The sequence below is a fragment of the Musa acuminata genome, chromosome BXJ1-10 (genome assembly GCF_036884655.1).
Source record: "Musa acuminata AAA Group cultivar baxijiao chromosome BXJ1-10, Cavendish_Baxijiao_AAA, whole genome shotgun sequence".
NCBI lineage: Eukaryota > Viridiplantae > Streptophyta > Magnoliopsida > Zingiberales > Musaceae > Musa > Musa acuminata.
This window is the reverse complement of record NC_088336.1, coordinates 20,110,864-20,137,520: the sequence shown is the minus strand read 5'-3', so window position 1 is coordinate 20,137,520 and position 26,657 is coordinate 20,110,864. Positions and strand designations below refer to the sequence as shown.

Sequence of the window (26,657 nt, the reverse complement as noted above, 5' to 3'; positions counted from 1 at the left end):
CAAGCGTAACATATACATATACTTTTACATCATACGTTGTAACATATACGTGTATTCCCACACTATACTATTGTAGACAAATATGTATATAGGGTGTTTCATGTAACGTTTATGTATATTTATATCTTTTGGTTTTGTTCATGCTTTATATAACAAAGAGCTTATAATAGACTTGATAACCTAATTTTAGTTAGTTTTTATGATTTTTTTAATCTCATAAATATAAATTATACGTAATCATCGTGTAAAAATAAAATTATTTAAAAATATATCATCCATATAGTTATTTTGGGGTTTTCTAGCTTTGTAGAGTAGTATAAAGTGTCAACTAACATAACATCTTGGATCTATCAAAATGACACATAGTTGGATGAGCCTTTAGGATATTGTTTAGAGTTATTTTGTCGTCTTATTTTGTAGTAATGTCATATGAGCACTTGTGGTGACTTTTGGTCATGGCAGATCATCCTAGATCCTTTGTCATGTGATCATTTGGAGCTTGCAAAGTCTATGTTTATAATTTATATTATTTATAAATATTTGCTAAAATATGTATTTGGGGGATCCCGAGTTAATAATTTCTCTAACTCATCTTTTCTTTTGTGCATTCTTATGAGATCATAAGAGATTTCGGGGAGGTTGACCATTTACGAACGGACATGCAAGGATGCAACATGACTTAAGCAAAACCAACCAAGCACATGACATATGATATCAAAGCGGGATAAGTACACTTATAAACACTTGATATGTAAATGTGGGGGATCTGGTGGGGCTACATTGAAAGCAGCCAACATGCGTGATTATTTAAGGAAAACATTTTATAGAGTTGTAGGTAAAGGAGTCACGTAGATGAACGAGTATCCGAAATTGATATTCAAAGGAATGGCCAATCCTTCACTCGAGAGACACCACAAGGACAAGCGAGTTGGAAAAAATATGTAGTGCATAGAAGTTAGGATAACTCAATGTTAACAACCAAACATGACGGTGCTCAAGGCAAGTGAGAGTACTTGTCAAAGGACGAGACCATGTAAGAAGGGTTGGGTTACTTGATGATTGAAAAGTTATGCAAAGCTCACAAAAGTAAGGGAGAATTGTTAACTCAAAGAATTTGGTACTCATGCAAAGACTTATATTCGGAGGATTGACTATTTGTAACTATTGGAAGGTGATCGAAATCGATCTCATGAAGCATGAAACCTTTCTCTTTGGTATGGGAAAGATATGTCTGTAGGAGGATAAAGTGTGTAATATATTCAACATGTTGTTAAGTCTTGAGGGGCATAATGAGGTTATATTGGCGAAGAGTCAAAATCTAGTAAGTGCGCTCATGGTGACAAAATAACGTGTAGTTTATTCCGCAAGGCGAAGTAGTATAAGAAGATGGTGGTCTCTAAAACTTCTAGAAGGAAGGATGTCAAGAGGAAAATTGCTCCAATAGGATAGATATTTAGGAGGAATAAGTCTCAATTCTCTAAGGGTGAATCATATGCAACGAACCGCATATGTTAAGGGGGTTCTTCAAAATAATAGCTTTATAAAGCTCAACGGACAAAGAAAGTGATAAGGCGTCATCATAAGATCTTGCATGAGGTAATACACTAGTGGACGTAATGTAAGAGTAAACTAAGACAATATCAAATAAAGGTACACTTAGAGCCGATGTGAAGATATGACTCAAAGGAGGGTTGACCTGTGGAATGGTGAGCATGAGAGCCACCATTAACTTAATATAAACCGAGGAGTTAGAGTAATTTGATTGGAACCTAGTGAAGTGCCCAAGCCGCATGAAGGGAGTCAATATAGAAGACAAAATATAGAGTGATGACGAAGCTTTCCTTGGACAGTGGTCAATGACATAAACTTTTATAAAAACAAGAGCGAGATTATGTTGTTTTATGAGTCTCTTGTTCTAATGGAGCAGATTTATCTTGCATGGTGCCAAGGTTGACTCATCTTATATGGTGCTAAAGTTAAAGATAGCTTTAAGGCACATGCCAAAGTTCAAAGACCATTGGAAGAGGCTTAGTGACAAACAATGGTTGTCAAATCCTCATCAATGGTGGTTGGTTCTTGTGAGAGTAGATTGTCTACTTTATTTCTTAATAGAATATCAATTGAAAGTGAAAGCGATGAACCTACTTGGAGGTGACAATTAAGTATCAAAGAAATTGATAGACAAATTTTGCATAGGAAAGACCTTAAAAACTTTAAAGTCTATAAGACAATGCTCATTAAAGCTTCAATTGATATCCACCTAGTTCAAGTGATGTGAGACGTTGTTGGAAAATCTAGATGGCGATATCACATGTGTAGCAAAAGAATAAAAAATAAAATCTTCAATTCCCAAAGATATGTTCATCATCGTGCAAAGATTGGTGCATAAAAATTTACGAAATAGAAAACCACGTGTGAGATAGATTATGTTACCTAGGGAGATCGTATATCCTTGAATTCCTACAGATCTCTAGGAGAGAGTGAAGGAGGTCAAGCGCCCTCCTCTCTAGCGGTGATCCACACAGCAAGGCTATAATGACGCTCTTCAAAACTCCAAGCCTGCTATGAGGTGGAGAGTGGGAGGAGAACAGGAGAGGAAGCAAAAGGCTCTAGCCTATAAACTATTGAATCCCTCATATTTATAGAGGTTCTCTGTCAACGTAACCCTAATGGATCCTTCCCTTATTGGGTATTGGATCTCTATCCAACTACCTGAGCCTCTTAGATTAGTGGATCTCTATCCAATAATCTCTCATGAGCTCTTATTGGATCTCATCTATAGGATCCAATAATTCAGGGGCTTATTGAATATCCAATAAGATATGGGGTTCTGATGGATATCTCATATCCGAACCTCTACTTATCGTAATGTCTACCATATGTATGCGACCCTCTAGGCCCAATATTGAGCTGGCTGTGAGTCATACTTATCAGAACTCCTTCTGACTCAGTGAATTATTATCTTCATAATGATTTACTCGACTTATCGATTGCGATAATACTATGCCACTACGCCCTTTTTCAAGAGTCTTTGGGGACATACTCCTAGAAAGCGATATCTCATGTCTCATTGGTATGAGACCTCTCTTGGAATTTTTCATGCCAAACATTTTGACAATGGTGTCTATGTACCTGGATTGGGATAGACCAAGCATCCTCTTGGATCTATCTTTATATATTTGAATCCCCAAGATATAGGATGCTTCCCCTAAGTCCTTTATGGAGAAGTGTCTAGATAACCAAGCTTTTACTGTGGATAGCATTCATACATTATTCTTAATGATCAAGATGTCATCCACATATCACCAAGAATGTAATGACGCTCCCACTTACCTTCTTGTACACAAAAGACTCATCTTCGTTCTTAACGAAATCATAAGATCTGATTACCTCATCAAATCTTATATTTCAACTTCGGGAAGCTTGCTTTAGTCCATAAATGGATCTATGCAACCTGCACACCTTATATAGGCAATCTTTGGACACGAATCCCTCGATCTATGCAACTTCGGGAAGCTTGCTTTAGTCCATAAATGGATCTATGCAACCTGCACACCTTATATAGGCAGTCCTTGGACACGAATCCCTCAAACTGTATTATATACACCTCCTACTCGAGGTTACCATTGAGAAATGTGATTTTTACGTCCATTTGTCGGATCTCATAATCATAGTGTGCTGCAATAGCCAATAGAATTCGGATGGATTTTAGCATGGCTACGGGTGAGAAGGTTTCGTCATAGTTAACACCTTACCTTTAACGATACCCCTTAGCCACTAACATTGCTTTATAAGTCTCTACCTTTCCATCTACTTCGATATTTTTCTTAAAGATTCACTTGCAACCGATGGGTACAATACCCTCAGGCACGTCAACTAGATTCCAAACCTTGTTGGAGTATATGGAATCCATCTCAGAATTCATAGCTTCTTGCCACTTTCTGAAGTCTATACTCATAATAACCTCCTCGTAGGTCTGAGAATCAATATCCTCAACATCCTCTCCTCCAATATGTCCCACATATCTCTTAGGAGGATGATATACTCTATCGGACTTACGTAAAGTTGGAACTTATGTATTAGGTACCTGAACAGACTCGGGCTATAGAGTGGTGCTTGAGGTAGGTTCTTCAACATCGCTTAACTCTATGATACTCCCACTATCTCCGCCAAGAATATGTTCCTTCTCAAGGAACACCGCTCTCTAGGCTACAAAGACCTTTTGGTCTTCGAGCTGATAGAAATGATACTCATAAGTTTCCTTGGGCACGAACTTGCACCGCTCCGTCCTTGATTCCAACTTATCAGCGTTGTGTCTTTTAATGTGTGCTGGACAGTCCCAAATCTTAACAACCTTAAGATTAGGCTTCTTTCCTTTCCATATCTCATATGGTATAGATGCTACCGACTTAATTGGAACTCTGTTCATAAGGTAAGTTACGATTTCTAGGGTATATCCCCAGAATGAGATGGGTAAGTTAGCGAAACTCATCATGGATCGTACTATGTCAAACAGTATATGATTTCTCCTTTCATATACACCATTGAGCTGAGGTGTATAAGGAGATGTCCGTTGGGATAAAATCTCATAGTCCTTGAGGAACTGGGTAAACTATGTACTTAAGTACTCACCTCCTCGATCTGATCGAAGAGTCTTGATACTCTTTCCCGTCTGGTTCTCAACTTCATTCTTATACTCTCTGAATTTCTCAAAAGTCCTCAGACTTGTATTTCATTAAGTACACATATCTATACCTTGAGAAATCATTAATAAAGGTAATGAAGTAGGAGTAACCACTAATGATATGAGTTGACATCGGTCCACATACATCACTATGTATGAGTTCCAGTAGCTCAGTGGCTCTTTCTCTAATTCCACTAAATGAAGAGTTGGTCATCGCAAGTTGTATATAACTCATAGTCGAATGGATCTAGATATCCATCCTTTAGCAACTTTTGAATCCTTTCCTCATGGATATGACCTAGCCTACAATGCCACAGGTATGCACTGTTCACCTCATCTCGTTTCCTCTTAGATATACTTATATTCATGATATGTAGAGCAGTGTCTAACATAAACAAACCATTATACAATGTTCCTCTCGTGATAATCTTATCATATAATAATATTGAACAACCATTGTTCTAAAAAACTAATTTATATATACTAAATATAAATAATATTTTTGATAATAGAAGGAATAAAATAATATGCATCAAATGCAATAATAGCTCCATCATACAGATGTAGGGTGACCTCGTTAATAACTACAGCAGTAACTTTTGCTCAATTGGCCATCTTGAGGTCAATCTCGCCTCTCGCCAGTCTTCTAAATCTTGCAAAACTTGCAACGAATTACAAATATGATAAGCACTACCGATATTCAATACCTATGTGTTATCATAAGAGTCTAACAAATGGAGACTGATCGTGGATATACCTAAAGCTTATCCAAGCTTCTATTTCACCCTCTCTGTAATGTACTCTTTGTAGTTCCTCTTCCAATGCCCATCTTTTCCGTAGTAGAAGTACTGACCTTTGTCCTTTGCCAGGTCTTTCTTAGCAACATTTGTTTTACTTGGTCTCCCCTTGCCCTTATTGCCCTCGCATATGATAGCCCGTTGGCGTAGCCACTAGCAGCCCGCATGCAGAGGTTTCACGGGGCAGCGGCGCCTGCGACCGCTACACTCACGGGGTAAGGTGCCGTAGGGCAACGACGCCTATGGGCGCTGCGCTCGCGGGCAGAACCACCCGCAGGGGCAGTCGCTCGGCGGTGTAGCACCGCCTGAGGGCGTTGCCCCGCGGGCAGAATCGTCCATGGGCAGGGGCGGCGCCCCTGCGACCCCCACACAAGTCACCACCGGCAGGGTGGCGGCAACTGCAACAAGCGAAAGAGAAGGGGGCTTAGGGCAGTCTTGGGCAAAAGATAGTTTTGCCCTTAGGAATTTAAGAAATTCTAGTTTCTATCCTTTGTCTAAATTATAAAAATACCCCTAAGAATTCATAAAATTCCCTATATATCCCTGATTTAAGAAAATATTAATTAATTAAAATATTTAATTGATTATTATTTTTATTATTATTTAGTAGTCCTACATGATGATGATTTATACATGTGATGTATGATATGTGGACGGATGATCATAGACCGTGTGATGTGTGTACTTGTGATTATTATTATTGGGCTTGTGAGCCTCTATTTTATTTCTCGTTTACTGGGTATGCCACTGTCAAACCCATAGGGTTTTTACTCGAGTCTCGCTCTAATCAGATTCTCCTAGAGAACTCTTTCTCTCTCAATCCGAACGACCTTGGCTAGAGATTTATCTGAGCAAGAATATATGAGACATTCTCTCATGACACCAAGAGTGGATGATCCTCTATCGATACTCAATAGTTCTCGTAAGGTTGACTACCACTCCCGATGACTGCCTGTATTAGATTTGAGACATTCAAACATATAAGTTCGATATTAAAGAGTGGAGCACTCATACAGGACATCCTTAGTGTCTCAAGTTTAAGGACCAGATATACCACTGGGATAATGGAATCACTGTTTGATAATAAGGCATCATCAACCATTCAACATTCTGTAAGCGGATCAATCTGTGAACTCATTCCCCAATGAGCACCTATTGTATCCCTAGTGTTCCCACATGAGCAGCTATGAGACTAGCTACATCCATCATATGGACGAGTATACAATATACTAGTCTGTTCGGTTATCTTGATGTCCCTCTCGAGTAACCTATGATCGAGATTATTTAGGATCCGTGTTTAAAGGTGAATCGATCTTGTTATCATGATCTCATTACGATTTGATTCCCATTGCACAGACCTATGGACGTCACAATATATTCAAGCAATATTCAATTATAAAGTGATAAAATACCAAATAATAATAAGCAAAAAGACTGTGTGTCAAGTCACACATGCCATCACTCACGTGATTGACTTGCAGGGCATATATGACTAGCAAATACTTTAAAGACTAACGCACAATAAGAATAGTCTTTTTCTTCTTTTAAGAGATCTATATAAATCAACAAAGATTAGCACAAATAGACCAACCCCACACTATAGTTAGAGTCACTAGTGAGTTGAAATAATATTCGCATATTGACTGCTCAACAACAACGATGTAGAGTAGTTGAAAACAAAGGGAGATATATTGTAGCTAAAGCAAAAGATTGAAAATTCAATAAAAGCGAGAAGATATAGCATCGCCAAAGACTTCGACAAGGACGTCGAAGGAATAAGTAATGTAGAATGTCACAGATAAATCTATATACAAGGGGCTGCCAAGTCTATTGTAAGCCCTCTACATATTATGTAAATTTGTACATAAGGTGTTCAATATAATATTTAGGTATATTTGTGTCTTTCAATTTTGTTCATATTTTGTACAATATGTAGAAGACTTACAATAGAATTAGTTATCTCATTTTGGTTGACTTTTATAATCGTTTTAGTCTTATAAATGTACAGTTATCATGTAGAGGCAAAATTACCCAAAAATAGGTCATTTAGATAACTATTTTGGTGGGTTTTCTAGCTTCGTAGGTGGTACGAAGAGTCAGCAATTTGTGGAGACTTTGAAGTATTGTCTAGGGTTGGTTCATTTTATTATTCTGTAATAGTGTTATGTGAGCATTTGTGAAAACTTTTGGTCGTGACGGACCACCTTGGACTCTTTGTCACGTGGTCATTTAAAGCTTGCAAAGTTTATATTTATAATTTATACTATTTATCAAAATATTTGCTTGTGGGAACTTGAGTTAGAACGATTTCTTTAATTCATATTCTCTTTTGTACGTCGTTATGAGATCATAAGAGGTTTCAGAGAGACTAACCTTTTACAAGCTAACACGCAAGGATGTCATACAACTTAAACAAAACTAGTTAAATTCGTGACAACATATAAATATGTCTGTGCATTCACATGCTACACGTTATAATGTGTACGTCTACTTTTACATATGATATAATAACATATGCATGCATATCATTCATTTTCATTATAACTTATATATTTTTATTCTTATATAATTTTGAGTGTAAACCTAGATCTTATCACTCAAAATATACTTTCAAACATATATTAAACTCATTATCATTTTATCATTCAAAAGATGCTTTTAAACACACCTTAAGTTTATTTTGTTCTTATTTTTCAAGACATTCTTTCAAACATAGGTGAAGCTTATAACTATCTTATCATTTAATATGTGCTTTAAAAATATATTTGAGTTCGTATAATATATATATATATATATATATATATATATATAACTACTAGTTTGCAGTAAGTTAAACATATACTTAACTGATTCAACGAACAATGAAGTTTCCATCGAAGGGCCATGGTCCTCAATGCTTGGGTATGTTAGAGAGCTTCTATTTTTTTAGAGTTCGGGTTTTTTTGGTCTCCATGAATGTATGATGAAAACAATGGAGGGAGAGAAGAAGTCATAAATTATCATATGGGTATGGAGGCTAAGGCTAAAATAGAGTAGAGATACTTAAGATGGTTGCTTGAGATCTAAGATTTAATCCCATTATATCTTATTTCAATTTTTTTTCTTTTTTTCTTTTACTAACATATTTTTAATGTCACAGAATCTAATTTGATTTGATAAAGATGACATTTTTAGTTTAAGTCCATCCTTTACTCTCACTTATATATAATATTTTTAGTATAACATTTTTTTTAGTTTTTTCTCTTTACTTAATTATCTATTACTCCATCCATGCATAAGTATTTTATTATCCTTCGTATACATATTGTTTAAACCTCAAATTTATTTTAAATATGATTAAACTAATTCAACCTAAAGAATCACTTAAGACTTACTACAATACAAAAATCTTTTATAATTATCATGTATATATTTATTATCATAACATACGTAGGCTTATTAAGTCGAATGACTATATATATATATATTGGTAAAATTTCGTCGATGCTTCTATATACTTCAACTAGTATTTTAAAGAACTTTGTGCATAACATATTTATAAGTATTTACTTCAACTTCAAAATCGATAATATAAGCATATCATTTTTCATACTTCTTAAGTATATATATTATAAAATATATCTTTAGATGATGATAATACATGCATATTATTTATGTTTCCATATATGCTAGATTTATTGATATATGTGAGAACCTTGGGCACTTAAATTAAATTAGGAATATAGTGGGTTGGACTCTTTATAGCCACTTAAATTAATCCACAATTCTATCAGTTAATGAAAATTTATAATTATAGCTTAGTTAATATGTATTAAAAAAATTAATTTAATTTACAGTATATTGTAATTAGTTTGGTTCTTTTATAAATAGACTGGATGATTTTCTTAGAAAATATTTATATTTTAGATATTTTTTAAAAGGTGCCACATCTTTGCTTTAAATAATATCTCTAATTTAAAGAATTCTCAAAATATCCCCAACTGTTTTTTGTGAAATTTTTTATTTCTTTATTTTTAATCTTCATGTTTTATTTGACTCATTTTTTTAATAGTATTTGCAGTGTTTTATTTATGTACTAAAAATATTTAAATATTATTTAAACTACTATAAATGATGTCATATTACATCTTGTGATCGCTGATAGATCATTATAATATCATATATTTAAACTTATATTTAGTTTGATTAAAATGAGAAGTTTATTTATATTACTTGTAGTGTTAGGTTCTCCTACCGGAGGTCGACGTCGATCTCCAACTAGCACCCAATCACCCGCCCTGTGTCGAGGACCCGATCGATCAGCGCCATATCATAGTGTTGGCTATGCACTCAAATAGGCTTTATAATATTTTTGCTATGGTAATCAAAATATTATAAACAGCCAAAAAAAATATTATAATACATATCAAAACATTATAACAGTCAAAAAAGAAAATTTCAAGAGACAATTTAGGCATTTTCATAAATTAAAAATAATATTTAAAAAATAAAATAAAATAAGGATGACGGTTTGATAAGGTATTCAAAATATAAATAGTTTATAGGGAAATCACCTAAAAAGATTAAATGGCTAAACGTGTTCGGGTTCGGATCGTGTAAGCGCGTCATGCTATAAATTGACTCTCTGATCTACCCGCGTTTTGATTGGTGGTATAGAGAACTTTTGCGGGTCCCATGTGAGAATAGCAAGGCAGGCAGCCGAAGTGGTAAGCGGGTCGCAGAATAGGAACCCGAAGAATCCAAAATTTATTATTTGGGCTGCTGCCGCTGCCGATGCTGCTGCTTCGCAATCTCTCTGACCGACGCTGCGTCTCGGATTCCATCCGCCGGGCCGGCAGCCGGCGCGTGATGATGGAGCCGTGGTTGCTGGTTTGGGAGGCTTTCACGGAGCAGCTGGAGGAGCGGCAGAGCGACTGGGCCTACTCGAGGACTGTCGTGTTCCTCGACACCCTGTTGAACTTGGCGTTCGTGGCGGCGGCGGCCGGGGTCCTCGTCCTGAGCCGGGACGAGGCTCCGTCGATGCCGCTGAGGCTGTGGATTGGAGGGTATGCCCTTCAGTGCGTGCTCTTCATTGTGTGCGTCTGCGTTCGGTTCCAGCGGAGGCATCTGCAGAGGGACGTGGAGGAGCGGAGCAGCCACGATCGGGGGGGTTTGGGCCCTAGTTCTCCAAGCGATGTGGTGGAAGCCAGGGGTTGCAATGCTGATCAGGGTCAGAACGAGGAGGCGAGGAGGTAAGATAAGCTGAATCATGCCCTTCCGCAGTAGTTTCAGTTCTATCTTATATTAGGTTTCTATTGAATTTGAAGAATTTGTTCCATTATGACAACAAGATAGCCAATGGTCCATGAATGGAGCTTATAAGTTGGTTGCCACAGAAACAAATGCAAACCATGAGCAATATTATTGTAGAAAAACTAGTTCTAGGTTCTGTTTGACAATCTTGTATGGTGATGCTTGTGTTGATTAAGATTGTTTAGGACTAATGCTCTGGGAAAAAAATGGTGACTAGCCGTAATTATGCATTGTGGGGTTGTGTTGCTTTATCATGACATATACTGGTTGGAAATTGGAACTATGATTTGTAATCTATGGTCTTTTCTGTAGAAATCCTCAACTATATCCTGTTCGGGCTGGAGGGTGCTTCTCTTTAGATGTACTTTGCTAATTTTGATATTGTGTTCTTGGGAGTTATCATATGTTCTTGTTGACTAATTTTGTAGTGTTTCCAAGGATCTGGAGTTTGCAAGCAATATGTTCTCATGCATATGGTGGTTCGTTGGTTTTTACTGTGTATCCGCTGGAGGCCAAGCCTTGATACGTGATGCACCACAGCTATACTGGTACTGTCGTAAATAAATATCTGAATAATTGGATTATAATGCATGTTTGTCTTATCTTTACTTTTTTTTTTTCCTGCTTGATCTGTCTTTTCAGGCTTTGCATAGTTTTCCTAGCATTTGATTGCATTGGCATTAGCATTGCTGTTTGCTGTTGCGTATGTATCATCAACATTGTTTATGTTGTCACAGATCAGGTATTTCACACTAATGACAGCCTTTTTATCTATGACAACTTGCTTTTATGACAAATTAAACACCGATATAGGTTTTTTTCTATAGCTAAAGTTTTGTTATGCTTGATCGGGACATCCATAATTTATTCAATATCCAATGATAAATTGTATAAGTTAATACATAAGGTCACTATGTTTTTATCAGCAATACCAATAGAAAATGATTGAGGATTTTTTTTGGTTTTATTGCCATATAATTTCAGTTTTTGTCTTATGTTTCTATAAATCTCAAATTATGTTTTGCAGATATAAGCCAGATCTGTACTTGTATGGTAACTATTTTGCCCGAAGTTGGTCTGCTATCCATTCCTTCAAGGAGCTTTCTTTGGTCCAAAGCCTCATAGTTTTGCAAGGATCAAAATTGAGGCATGGTTCAGTTTGGTATTATGTGTACCTAGAAAGATGTTTGGCCTAAATGCTTAAATTTGATTAATTATGGGTCTATGATCCATTAAAATAAATACTGCAAAAGGGAGAATTTTCTTCTAATGGTTATCATACTAAGTGTTCATACTTTTGCTATTGAATGCACATGTATAGCTTTTATGGCCAGGTCAAAGTATGATATTTACTCCTTTTTCCCCTGTAAACTCAAATTCATTGGACATTTTGACAAAATACTGCATTTGAACTTCTAAGATTTAGAATATTTTCCTTATTTTGCAGGACATTCTATTTTTTTCAATATTTGAAACAAAAGAATCTCTTGTTATTCAGAATGGGTGCCTTATTTTTATTTTCTGAAAAGCTTGCACACCCCATTGATGTATAGACTGCCATATATCCGGAGCATTTTAAGTGCTCACCAACTCACATCTTGTAAATTTCCTGATTATGAAAAGCTTAGGGCCTATTTGCAGATTAGTAAAAATACATCATTGTGCTGGTGCGACCAGAGTAAGATATTTTAAAACATACATTAATTTTACGTTAATAATTTAGTCAATGATTCTTTTGTTTGTTGCTAAGTGTTTAAAGAGATGACAAATAGTTATTTGCCTTTTTCTCTTTTAAAGCAAGGAGGTGCATCTGATGAAGATATCCGCCAGCTTCCCACGTACAAATTCCGAAGGATTGACAATTCTGAGATACTTTTCAATGAAGTACAAAGATCAAAAGGTGGGATGATGATCGAGTGTGGCAGTGATGAACCAATTGAGCATGTTCTATCAGCGGAGGATGCTGTAAGCTCTCTCGTTTGACTGCTTATTGCTGTTTGTGTATTATGACTATGAGCATTTGCTTCCCTTGGCCCTATTACTCCTTTTAGTTTACCTCTGCTCATTTTCTCTTTTAGTTTATTTTTTTCTCATTTCTTATCTTCCACACTAACCATTTCTTGATAAGAGGTATCGGCTGAAAAAGTTCCGATGTGTTCTGACATGAAACAAAGCCAAAACTCGTCTCAGGTTGATTGTAGCCTAATCCGATTGGAACTGTTATAAATACTTTGAGAGAGGTTAATATAACTGCTAATGTTCCTGTACCTTGCCAAAATAATTTTCTTTTATCTAAGTTGTTTTTCCTTCAAAACCCAAATAAATTTAAAAATATTGTTCGAATTCTTTTTCGCTTTTGTAGACTTGCAATCTGACTAGAAGAAAGACAAGAAAGTTCCTTTAACTTCTATGTAGGATTTGGCTCCAAGATCCTAGATGGACTGAGTAGCTTGGATTGTATGGCGGCACCCTTTAGATTGCCTTGGGAGGTTGCCAGTCTGCCATGGGCTAAAGGCCAAATGGATATCTCATTCTTTAATATTCCAATTTATTATTTAAATGGACTAAGTGAATGCAAGACACATCAACGTTTACCTGCTACCTTCATTTGAAGGTTAACATTAAGATCTATGTACAATTCTTGATTGAAAATCTCGTCTTCCATCATTCTACAAATATGAAAGCTTATCAATTAAATATGTTATCAAAATGAATAAATTAAAATCCAAATCTCGAATGTTATCTTCTTCAAAGAAGGTCAGAGCAGATAGTTCTTTGACTTGATAAACTGTGATCTTTCTTTATATTTGTGTTTTCCTTTGCTTTCTTATACTTGGGACCTCAGTGCAAGTATCTTTTCTGTTTCTTAAATGGTTGCGGTTCCATAAAAGAACACTGTCTTTGTGTATGTAGGTGTGCTGCATCTGCCTCTCTGCTTACAAGGATGGGGTAGAGCTGCGGGTGCCTCCTTGCCGCCACCATTTCCACTGTGCTTGCATAGATAAATGGCTCTACATCAATGCCACTTGCCCCTTATGCAAGTACAACATTGTATAGAGCAGCAACCAAGCACCAGAGGAGGTCTAGAACAAGGTGATTGCGCTCCCATTCCTAGTCTCATCTTTGGAAGGCAAATTCCACTGTTCCGATTTTTATGATCTAGTAGAAGTGTGAAAATTGTTGATGTTATTATATGGTGTCCTGAGAAGCAGAATCCATGAAAGGAGATACGGGTGATTGTATCCGGAAGAAAGATAAGAAACCTAATTGTACTTTGAGCAAATGTAATATGTTTGCATCCTAGCCTGAATCAGATCATGTCTGGTTGGACTATGAATGTGTGTTTGTTCTATAATGAAATATATATTTTTTAAAGCTTTACAGGCATGTAAAAACGCATTATAAAAATAATGGCAGATTATTCAGAGTTATAATGCAAATTTTTTTTCTCTTTCATGATTTCTTTATCATACCGATAGGTTGATGCTTGCATGGTTGTTACAAAGTTGAAACTTTATATTAGAATCTTAGCTGCACAGGAGATAGCTCACTCTCTTGTTGATCGTTCCAAGGTCTTTCTACGATTGAAAAGCCATTACCGCAGTGAAGACTTCTTGATTCTCCTACGTTTTGCGTGTGATTAGAGAAACGCTGAGTGTTCCTCACTTCCCACAAAGGAAGGAATATAAAGACAATAATAAGTTGTAATATCTCGATTATTTAGAGTTAAACATTATTGAGTTAGATTTAGGTTGACTTGTGTAGATCTATTAATCGGGCCAATATGAGTCTAAATCATCTCTATTTGTCGGTTAGGGTGAAATTGCATTCTATGATCGATTGTCTTGGGATATGCTCGACTTCTATGGACACATAATTGAGCTCATTTCATTGTTTATGTATAACATGTATTGGATATATAAAAACAAATAATCATTTGTCCATCTCATGAACATCAAAATTAGATTTTTTGTTTTAATATTTTTACTGGTCATATATATATATATATATATATATATATATATATATATATATATATATATATATATATATATATATATATATATATATATATATATATATAACTGTAGTATGATAATGATGTATTGATTTATTTGTACATAATTTCTTCTCTAAGCTCAATCTACTGTGTAAAACAATAAACTCACATAGATGAAACAGAAAAGTTTGTCTATGCAACTTGATGCAGCCACAGTAAGAAATTTCTGGAGAGTCCATATGTCTCAGCATGTTATTCAACTTATGAGTACACTCAAGAGGAAGAAAATTTTATATTTATACCCAATGAACACTTTGTTGATATGGAAAATTCATAAAGAGAATACAGAACACTAGTACTGTACACTAACACAAACTATGACTGTGGCCTTGGACTAATGTTAGGTATTACCTACTGGCCTAGTTATCAATGAAAAAGATAACAATCAAGTTATATATGGGGTGGTGATGCAGCACAAGTCATCCATTGATCCCAAATATGCGGACCTTGTGCATGTTTGGGAACTTGGCAATTACCAGTATGGCTACGGCAAGTGTATTCAGGAACAGCATTGGATGTCGGTAGTCCGTTGTGTGCGAGGCTATCAGATACCTGACCAGATAAAGAAAGCAAAACATATCAAATTGAGGAAATAATAGAACGGATAACAATGCAAAGAAATTGTCTTCCAATGCACAAAGTATATGGATGCTTTCTCGAGACAATAACAAATAACACATTAATGGGTATGTTGAATAGCCCCAGTATATCAGGATGAAGTATTATGAGAATATAAGAAAAGGATACACATGCATTAATCATACCGTAAACCTATAAAATAAAATGCATATACTAGATACCCAAGTAAAATCACTAAACATTGATAGAATTAACTTGTTAAATACACATGTTTTTGACAAAGCATGCGAAATAATTGCTACAAGTCCGACATGCTCGGTCACATATTTCTCAGAATTGTAACACGTAAAGATGACATAATGACAAAATGATATTTCAGCGTATCAGAAATATAACTCGAAAGAGCAGCTGGCATTAGCATAAAGAATCAGCAACAGTATCCTGTTAATTGTCGATATCAGTCCCTAGTTGTCTATACCATGCATGGTTTGCAATTTCGAATGGTACCATCCGGTACGGGCGGTACATACCGGTACGACGGTATACCGGTACGCAGACCGCCCGCTACCGGACGGACCGTGCAATTTCCAATGCACAAGTGTTACACTGTAGCAGTGCTACAGTACTACAGTAAGAGGAAATCGCTCGGTAAGCCCTGGTGTACTGTTCGGTATGCCGGTACCGTACCGTACCGAGCCAACCTCGAAACACCGATACGGTACGGTATTGCATACCTTGTATAAAATATTCACTCTAAATATTGACGACATGGGACCAGTTCTCTTAATGTTCAACCACCAATATCTTCTTTTACAAGCTATGTTCAAGGTTGTAATGCTTAATGTTTCAGCAGGTGATGCTCGCTACATAAGATATGCAAGCCTCAGACACAATACAGTTAATAAGTGAGGCTCATCCAGACCATTGGCACCTGAACCGCACCATGTCCTAGTAGCATCAACCCTATGGTTATATGAAGAACGAATTATCCAAAAGATTTGAATGTGCAATATACCATGAAACTGATGTTAGCAATATGACAATGGACACGTTTGTCAAAGCATGATCCCACGGTACTCACTAATCGTATCACTATCGTATCCGCATCATCCAAGTTTTCATATATTGATTCTGTGCTGTGTTGGTCTAAGAGTTTACAAGGTGAGGTATCTCAATTATCAGGCCTTAAAAAAGATCTTCCAGTTGCTCAAGAAATGCAGAAATAGTAAAGAAAAGGTGCCAAGAACATGGAATGTCCCGAGCAGAGACACATGATGGATATAGGATCATGATACACATTGATTTGCTTACTAAGGTCACTTGTTATATTAAATAACATGCTTTGAAATTTTTAAGCAATTAGTTACACATCTAGTTGGGTCACTAACAAGAATGGTAAAAGATCTGAAGCTATGAACTCAACAACAATTTTTTTATTAATTAGTGCTTGTCATATTAAAGGATTCTAGAGTCGGAATTCCTGTGGATTTCATTTGTCCTTGTTACATTTCTGAAACTAAATGACATTAATAAATATCATCAAGTACATATTATATACATGTACTGAATTTTATTTTGTTATATGCTAATAGAACACACGATATGCCATAAGTATATTGAGTTGCAAGGAAAAGGTTTCCTGCTGATAAGGATGCCATAACAATATCTGGTTTGACTTACTGAACTACAACAAGAAGAATGACTAGTCATCCTAGTTTTAGTCTTTGTAATATCAAACTGCCTATCCACAAAATAGCTATTCATAAACATAACTTTCATGATTTTTAATAAAGACTCGTATTGTATCAAAATTATACACAAGAGAGATTTAAAAGAAGATACTCACAGGACAACAGGTACAACAATCAAGAATTTCCTGTTACGGGTTAGTTGCCTGCCATCATCCATCTGCTCCCACCAGGTCAAGTTGTTATAGATACCTTGGTCTTCAGCAAAGGGAGTGCCCTTTTTCCAATGGAAGAAGTAATAGGTAACCTGAAAGGCAGTTAACTAGAAATCATTATGTGGACAATCAAAATTCCAGACAAGTGAGCGTGGGCAAACAAGGTAAACATGGCAAATTTCTGAGTGAAGGAAACCAAGAAACTCAGCAAAACCTGTCAATTCAAACACAGTCATACTGCTAATGTATCGGTCAATCCTGATGTTAGAAAATCCTGAAAAGAGAATCGGTATAGCTGCAACTTATCAGGTATATTCACTAACCACATGTTAGAAAAATACTGAAAAGAGAATCGGTATAGCTGCGACTTATCAGGTATATTCACTAACCTGAAAGGCAGTTAACTAGAAATCATTATGTGGACAATCAAAATTCCAGACAAGTAAGCGTGGGCAAACAAGGTAAACATGGCAAATTTCTGAGTGAAGGAAACCAAGAAACTCAGCAAAACCTGTCAATTCAAACACAGTCATACTGCTAATGTATCGGTCAATCCTGATGTTAGAAAATCCTGAAAAGAGAATCGGTATAGCTGCGACTTATCAGGTATATTCACTAACCTGAAAGGCAGTTAACTAGAAATCATTATGTGGACAATCAAAATTCCAGACAACTAAGCGTGGGCAAACAAAGTAAACATGGCAAATTTCTGCGTGAAGGAAACCAAGAAACTCAGCAAAACCTGTCAATTCAAACACAGTCATACTGCTAATGTATCGGTCAATCCTGATGTTAGAAAATACTGAAAAGAGAATCGGTATAGCTGCGACTTATCAGGTATATTCACTAACCACATGTTAGAAAATACTAAAAAGAGAATCGGTATAGCTGCAACTTATCAGGTATATTCACTAACCACCAAAACGATATGCAAGAAACATCAAACTTGGAGCTTCAAAAGGCTAATCTGCTTTAACTAAACCCGTGGGTACAAACTCTTTTGGAAGAATCACTCAGTATGTTCAGTACACAGCATAAAATGAAATTCTACAAAAGCAATTCAACCAAATGATGCAATCATGATTCAGACAACGACAATCAGCTTCAGGCTTCCACATTGAAGCACAACTGGCTGTAAAAGCATTTAAGCAGCTGAATCATATTTTGGCATGACAAAAAGTAAACTATATAGTCAACCACTTTAATAATTTGGACGAAAAGTTTTTTGACTTGGTGCCAATTATCCCTTATATCGTCCAGTTACAAGTCAAAGATAAAGAGACGTGCCAAAGATTATAACTTTTGACCATAATATTTGGAATGCTCATCCATAGAACTTTCTATCGCACTGATCAACGTATCAAGCCTGTTTCATCCCTACGATACCAATTAGGAACGACATAATACTTTCTAGACGGAAAGTAGAACACTTAAAGGTGAATCTTTTAGATGAACTCAAACCCAAACCCAGTAAAAAAAGAGAGCGAAAAATCGTAGTCTCCCTATTCCTTCTCACCAAATCCAGATTCAGCACCGAATCCGAACTGCACAAGCCACAACGTTAACCCCAAAACCCTACTATCATCATAATTCGAGCCGAAATCTTCGACAGTCGCTAAAAGTGGGGAAAGATCAAAACTTTAGGGTTAAGAAGTGAAGCCAAGGCCGCCTACCGCAAAGTGCAAGAGATTGACAGCGGTCCATGCCATGCCGGGGGTGCAGCCGACGACGGAGAGCACGAGGAGCCAGCAGAAGAAGAGGATGAGTATGTAGGTGGTCCAGACGCCGGAGTACATGAACCATTCGGTGTTTTTGTTCAGATCCGTGGGCGGCACCGTCTTCACGTAGAGCTTCACCATCGCGTCGCCTTCTCCTTTCGCTCTCTGTATTCCGATATCAAGCTTGGGGAGGCCGGGGAGGGGTATTCATGCAAGATCGAAGGAAGACCAAAGGGGGGAGTTGGGAGGGGAAGTACGGGTAATGGCATTGGAACGAGTATTAATATCAATTTCTTTGCTATTATATATTATTATTGTATGAGTCACTAATTTAGATTATTCCAAAACTATTAATTTTCAAATAATATTTTTTTATAAATATTATAATTATATTGAATATAATTATACATTATTACATTTAATATAATATTTTTTATTTTTCTTAAAAATACCACTTTTATTTTGTTTCTGGTTAACATAACCCAACAAATATGTTATGTAGATGGCTAATAAAACATAAGCCAAAAAATAAAATAAGTTCATTTTTAATGTTATTATTGACAACATTGTTTGCCCTTTATTTATTTACTTAATATCAAGTTAACCTAAATAATGATTCTTTCTAAACTTAGCTGGTAAATAATTTAATTGATTCATAATCTATTTTTTCTTTTTCTTTTTTGCCAAAACAACTAATAATTTATTTTTTTTCTAAATCTTATTAATGATAGAAACACTACCCCCTATGGTTAACAAATCACTAACCCAAATCTTATTAGAATCTATTATTATGTAATCTCTCAAGTTAGTTTCTTAATTGTAAATAGATAGCCCTGCTCTCAAGTTCTTGATCTGATTTCAAGCCAAGCTTAAGTTGGATTACATGCTCACAAGATGTTTATTGGAAGTAAATACTAATGCTGTAGAATTGTCAACAGATACTTGGTAAAATAGATCAGACTCAGTGGTTGGAACAGCTGAAAGCCTGTGGAGTGCCAGCAAAGAACAGAGACAAATTCCCAATCCAGTGAGCTTGGATGCTGGCAGAGCTGCCAAGTTCTTGGGAGGGAAGAAATCCAAGCAAGAGAGTGAACCTGATGAAACTGTTGCAGTGGGGAGGGAGGGAGCTGCAACCCTGGGTGGTGGCAGTCTTCCTGTGGATGTCACTCCATTGTCACTTTCTTCTGGGAGATGCAAGTTTCTTTGTCTCTTTTTCTTCTGGGAGATGTCACTAGCTATTCTAACAAAGAAGAGTCAAGAAATTTGTTTCTTTGTCTCTCTTTTTCTTCTGGGAGATGCAAGTTTCAACTGTTCTCATATGCTTATGTATCTGCACAAGGAGATTTGATGTCTGAAATAATTTGTTTGCTAGCTGAAAGATTTTGATAGAAAATTGCACACTGCTACAAAAAGCATCTCTCTCTGTAATTAGAGTGGAATGCAGGATTTAGGAATCATCAGATGCAAATTTGAAATGAGAGAAACATTAAGAAAAAAATTACCACCAACTTAGGAAAGAAAAAGGGTAGACGAAGGTGCCAAGATAGGATTTTAGATTCTGGTGGCATAGTGCACAATAGATTCTTATCTAGATACAGTCAGAGAACAGAATTGATCCAAATTAATTGATCTTACAGGAAAACTTACTGAGATTGTAAATTGTTTGTACAAAATTGAAATGAAAATGAAGTATATGATTCATACAGCATCTACAAAGTTGGAGCAAGTGTTGATGTGATTTTAAGATTGTTCTTCACGATCTGAGTGATTAGGATTTGATTCATGAAAATAACATCTTTGTTACGAGCGTATACGAATTACCTCAATTTGCTAAGTAGGGCAAAACAGTCGAGAGCATCAGATTAAGAACACAAGCACACTAAGTTTGGGGACACTATGACAAGGAAGAATTACCTTGATATCTCATGTAGCATATGGTTTCTGGATCATATCATTAACCATGTTATCCCTTAGATGAAGTGGTATCTCCAGATTTTGGCACACACTGCATGCCATCATCATCATCATCTTCTTCTTCTTCTTCTTCTTCTTCTGTTCCATATGCAACATGAACTTGCTTACTTGATTTCTTAGTAGTAGATTTGTTCTTGTTGCCATGTTCAGGTTTTCTCCACTGTCCCGGACAACCATGACCCCCAGGTCAACATGAACAAGCTCTTTGGTGAAGGTGAGCTGGTAGGCAGACTGAGGTCAGCATTTGATCCTGATGCCAACTCTGCTAAAGACAATGCAACAGTGAAGGAACACCACATCACCATTGGCTCATCTAATGGTCATTTTGTGAGGATGAGGTTGAGAGAATGATGGAGGCTGAGCTGCATGCCTAAGAGGACAAGGAAAACAAAGCTCTGATTGATACTAAGAACACTGTTGACACAACAATCTACAGTATCAGAACTCCAGATGTTGTCTGTAGTGGCTGGCATTCACAAATGGATGGCAGGAGTGATCATCATTGACCAAATCAAGGCCAAAGATTGATGTGTAACTAAGGCAGTCTCAAAGGAAACACAAGAAACCATATGAACCCACCCAATTTTCTCAGTGTTAATGCAATTAAGTGCATCTTTCTTTTCAGTAAATGTAGCACATATTGTTCTTGTGATGTCACACCAGCATCAAAATCCTCCTACTCCACTCATTTAATTGTCATGTTTGATCAGCTTAGACCATAAACTCCACCTAATCTTTGAACATTCCCCAGTCTTGGGTGTCCACCATGAGTTGCCTAAATCAAAGAAATCTGAAACCAGGGAATCTTCAACAGAGCACAGAAAGCTATACATGGTGACCAAGGTTTTCTGAAAATGTTATTATCATATTTATGTTAAACAACTATAGGTGATGTTAACTGCATAATATATTATTAATTTTGGTTTCAACTGGCTGCCACCAGTGCCTCTCCATGATATATTCCTGTCCCAAAAGCAGCAATCCATTTCACCCTCTGCAAGTTGCATATATGGTTAAGCAGATTTGCTCAACATCAGCATCCTACGAATCATTTTATTTAGGATGCTTAGTGCGAGGTTTTCCATAGGAGATGTGATGATATGTGTCTTCAAGTCACATCACATGAAAGGCTTTCTACTCATCCACCCAACAACAAATCTTTCATAGCATCTTGCCAGGATTTGCTATCTATAATTTAACCATCACAGCCCCTTTAGAGTTGGATATGATTCTGCTCGAGCTGAACAAAAAAATGTCTTCATATCCTTGTTAAATTATGATCATCTTCCTTGGGTCCACTCTCTCTTTCTGTCTCTCCACATTAACCACTAAGAGCTCCTGTCACCAGAGCAGCAAGCTTCCAACTCTGAATTGTTGTCTCTGTGGCATTCTTTTGTGGTCCATTGGTCCTAAAGCTTTTTATTTCTTCCTTGATGACTTTTCTTCTCTTGTCTAAGTAGAACAAGCCATCATCTGGTTCAATCGAGGGGTCAGGAGGGATACATCAGCACACAAAATTCCATGGCATGGAACATAGAGACATCATCTGCCTTGTTGGTCCAAGCTTACAAGTTTAATCCACCTACAAGCAACATTAGCATCATAAAGCACATACTATAATCCCATTTGCCTTGTGCTGCACAATGCACATAGTTTATGTTGGTCTATACAGCTAAGCTATGGGCAGTCCACAGCCTATATTTGACAATGGAAGACTTCATCATGCCATTTAATCTACAGCTTGATTGTCCACCATTCATAAGATCAAATGATGCCATTGTTATCTGGTAAGCTTACGTTCAAAGTCCTTCATGCTTACTTAAGAGTGCTTAATTGGGAAGATAAATGAAGCATCCAGGAAACCAGTTTAAGTTAAATAAATCTGTAACAGAGCTTGTGCTTAAGAAAGAGCCATGATCATAGCTGGTTTCTCCCTTATCCTAAGTGAGGGATGAGCTCATTCAAAGCTTGACCTGATTCATAGTTTGTAGTGACGGGTAGGAAGTCCTTATCAATCTGTTAAAGCTACGAAGATGATCGATCCTCGAATCGCTATCGTTCTATCGCTGATGAGGAACTCAGCTCAGCCAGGAGGGATATCAACTACCAGTAATCAGAGCTCACGTGAGCTTGCAATCGAACGCTGTTTGCTCCTGAGTTTGAGGAGGTGTCGAAGACCAAAGCAAACTAGGCAGCAGAGTCAATGCAGCACACATCTGCCTCAAAAAGCTTGCTTGCCATGTTCATGCTCCAAGAAAGTCTTCAAGCAATGCAGTGACTGCAACATAGAATGCATTGTCATGTTGACAGTTTCAAACGCTGCGACTTGCACCCTCATCTACTCTACTCAATTAAGGAAATGATTCCTTTGTGAGAATGATACGATATGTTTGATCATTCATAGATTTGGGTATCTCCACCAGACATCCGGACAAGGGTCAGGCTACTAAGATCGACAGTCCTTTGATGCCTTTTGGATAATGACTTGCTGTTAGATTGCCTTGGAAGATATGATTTGCTTGGCTAAAATCTGTGAGGTTAGATTCATTGCTCACCCACTACATATAATAGAGAGATGCCTCAAGCATTACCAGTGGAATCTGTTCTTCTTCTTCTTCTTTTTAATGGGTTATACATTTAGCTGTTCACAGTTACTTATTATCAATAATACCAGCAATTATTGCACCTAATTTAGACTCTCTTGCTTCCTTGACTGTTGACTTTAAACTGGTCAGGTCTTTGTGACTGCAGAATGGCATGGTTTCCTACTCTCTAAATTATTGTTCTAATAATTTATGTTTGCATTTAGTCCTTGAGTTCATTCTCTTTAGCATAAGATTACAGATCCTGGACAGCGGATTATTAGATTAAGAATAGCCTAATGTGGAATTAATCCATGGATTAATACTTTTCAAAGCTTCCCATCACGTTGGCATGCATGTTTTTAAAGACATGAGCAACAACACCATGTCTTCATCCTCTGCGACATGCCCCAAGTGTGGAGCCAATCAGCCCTCCCTCAAGCGACGGAACTCCATGGCTTTCTCGTTAGGACGTAAGCCTGTGACTTGGTGCTTAGAACACAAGGGCACGCCATGCCATGTCTTTGTTTCTGACAGGATCCCGAGGTACGGAGCCCATCACGCATTGTGCTGCCCTCGTTCGTGTACCGCGCCATGGTCAAATCCACGTTTTTGGACTAGAAAACTAGGGTACACATACCTACGCCAGCCATGATGTAGTTGTCCCTCGTCCGTTTCTCTCCCGGGCTGCCCTACTCCCTTCTTGCCTTTCATGGCGTCGGTCTCTGCGCTTAGTTTACTTTGATTGCTTTGTTAATGATGGTTTGGTTTCCTTTGCTGGCTTTCCTCGGTCTCTCTCTCTCTCTCTCTCTATAAATACGTGAAGCCTGAGATCTTCTTCTTCTCGTAACACTGACACCACTCTCGTGGGAGCTGCTGCTTCTCTCGGTACTAGGGAACTCTTGTTCATGGAATCCAAGGCAGACAACGGGTGGTTCGTGTTGCTTTCCGTAGCCGCCAAATGCGGTGAGCTCTCGACCGACCCCGCCCATCTTCTCTCTCTCGCTGTCGTCGTTGCGGTCTGCTGGCTCGCCACTCTCCTGCTGCACTGGGCCTCCCCCGGTGGCCCCGCGTGGGGGAGGTACTGGTGGAGCAGGCGGCGGCTGTGGGGCTTCGGCCATGTCATCCCGGGTCCCCGGGGATTCCCCGTCGTCGGGAGCATGGACCTGATGTCTGGCCTCGCCCACCGGAAGCTCGCGGCCGCCGCTGACGTCGTCCCTGGCTCCAGGAGGCTTATGGCGCTCAGCCTCTGCGACACCCGAGCGGTCGTCACCTGCGACCCGGACGTAGCCAGGGACATCCTCAACAGCCCCGACTTCGCCGACCGGCCGGCCAACGAGACGGCCTACGGGCTTCTGTTTGACCGCTCCATCGGTTTCGCCCCCTACGGCGCCTACTGGCGCGCCCTGCGGAGGATCGCAGTCACGCACCTCTTCTCCGCCAAGCAGATATCCGCGTTCGCCAGCCACCGAGCTGAGATCGCCGCTCAGATGGTTCGTGCCCTCGACCACCTCGTCTCTCGGCCTGTCCAAGTACGGAACATCGTGAAACAGGCATCCCTCAACCACGTCATGTGGTTCGCCTTCGGGAAGCAGTACGCGATCGAGCAGGATACCGAGGAGATGAGGGAGCTGAGAAGCATGGTAGAAGAAGGCTACGAGCTCCTGGGCAAGCTCAACTGGTCGGACCACCTGCCAATGCTCGCCGGCCTGGACCTGCAGCGAATCCGGCATCGCTGCTCCGCCCTCGTCCGCCGGGTCGACCGGTTCGTCACCGGCATCATCGAGGAGCACCGAGCACGGCGGGCGCGCGACCCGGAGGCGGCTCCGCGGGACTTTGTCGACGTTCTGCTGTCCCTGCAGGGCCCCGATAGGTTATCCGATCCCGACATAATCGCCGTCCTTTGGGTAATTCTTAGCTCTTATAATTAGAATTATTACGGAGGAATTATTGTGAAGAGTGATTTGGTGGAGTTAATGATGTGGAAAATTGTGTAGGAGATGATATTTCGGGGTACGGACACCGTCGCGGTGCTGGTGGAGTGGGTGCTCGCGAGGCTAGTGATGCACAAGGACGTGCAGGCGAGGGTGCACGAGGAGCTGGACGCCGTCGTGGGCAGAGACCGGGCGGTGACGGGAACCGATGAGTCGGGGCCACTGCTGTACCTGCAGGGGGTTATCAAGGAGACGCTGCGGATGCACCCGCCGGGCCCGCTGATGTCGTGGGCCCGCATGGCCACATCGGACGCGATCGTCGGCGGGGCCCTCGTGCCCGCGGGCACCACCGCGATGGTGAACATGTGGGCCATCTCCCACGACCCCGCGGTCTGGCCGGAGCCGCTCCGGTTCGATCCGGGCCGGTTCCTGGGGCCAGACGGGCACGCGGTCGAGCTGCCGGTGATGGGGTCGGACCTGCGGCTGGCGCCGTTCGGGGCCGGGCGGCGGAGCTGCCCTGGGAAGGGACTGGCCATGGCGGCCGTCGAGCTCTGGGTGGCGGCGCTGGCGCACGAGTTCGAGTGGCTGCCGGCGTCCGACGACGTGGCGGCTGGTGGAGTCGACCTCTCGGAGGTGCTGCGACTGTCCTGCGAGATGGCGGCGCCATTGACCGTAAGGCTGCGGCGGCGGGGGCCCGCTTGATGGACGGTGATGTTGTCGGAGGACGTACACGTGCAGTTGCGTCGATAGTAACTACGTTAGCTACTGCGAAGTCTTAGTCGTCTACTTTTCTCATGTTGCTGTCACTTCTCTCTCTTCTTCTCTAGTGGGGAATTGTATAAGCTTTGAAAACTGCACTATATGTATAATTATATAAATGAAAAATGTATAATATAAAAAATACCATCAAGTTTGACTTGACAATTCCTATTTGCACAATTTGATAGCCGTCAATGATACGTTCTAATTGGACAACATTAAACCCAACAAGTTAGTCTGATGATATGTAATCAGATTCCTTTCTTGCATGTCGATTGTTCGAAACCAATACTCTTCATGACGATCTATCATCTTCTGACTCTCTTATCTTCTTTTGGCAGCTCCAGGCAAGTTGCAATATAAACAAGTACGAAA

The 26,657-nt window shown here is 38.8% G+C and overlaps 3 protein-coding genes across 3 annotated transcripts; 2 read left to right on the top strand and 1 right to left on the bottom strand.

Moving 5' to 3' along the window:
* Positions 1-10,250: 10,250 nt before the first annotated feature.
* On the top strand, positions 10,251-13,991 carry LOC135594946 (E3 ubiquitin-protein ligase At1g12760-like). Its single transcript, XM_065085452.1, has 5 exons — positions 10,251-10,712; positions 11,202-11,321; positions 11,416-11,515; positions 12,571-12,738; positions 13,687-13,991. The coding sequence occupies exons 1-5, from the start codon at positions 10,255-10,257 to the stop codon at positions 13,828-13,830; spliced, it is 990 nt and encodes a 329-aa protein (XP_064941524.1). The 5' UTR covers positions 10,251-10,254; the 3' UTR covers positions 13,831-13,991.
* Positions 13,992-15,050: 1,059 nt separating this feature from the next.
* On the bottom strand, positions 15,051-19,306 carry LOC135595394 (uncharacterized). Its single transcript, XM_065086243.1, has 3 exons — positions 18,989-19,306; positions 17,259-17,407; positions 15,051-15,385 (listed from the first exon to the last, which is right to left on the bottom strand). Exons 1-3 carry the CDS (start codon positions 19,172-19,174, stop codon positions 15,253-15,255), a joined length of 468 nt encoding a protein of 155 aa, XP_064942315.1. The 5' UTR covers positions 19,175-19,306; the 3' UTR covers positions 15,051-15,252.
* A 4,728-nt stretch (positions 19,307-24,034) lies between these two features.
* Positions 24,035-26,447, top strand: LOC104000457 (cytochrome P450 78A6). The gene is made up of 2 exons (XM_009422512.3): positions 24,035-25,496; positions 25,587-26,447. The coding sequence occupies exons 1-2, from the start codon at positions 24,498-24,500 to the stop codon at positions 26,223-26,225; spliced, it is 1,638 nt and encodes a 545-aa protein (XP_009420787.2). The 5' UTR covers positions 24,035-24,497; the 3' UTR covers positions 26,226-26,447.
* The last annotated feature ends 210 nt before the right edge of the window (positions 26,448-26,657 follow it).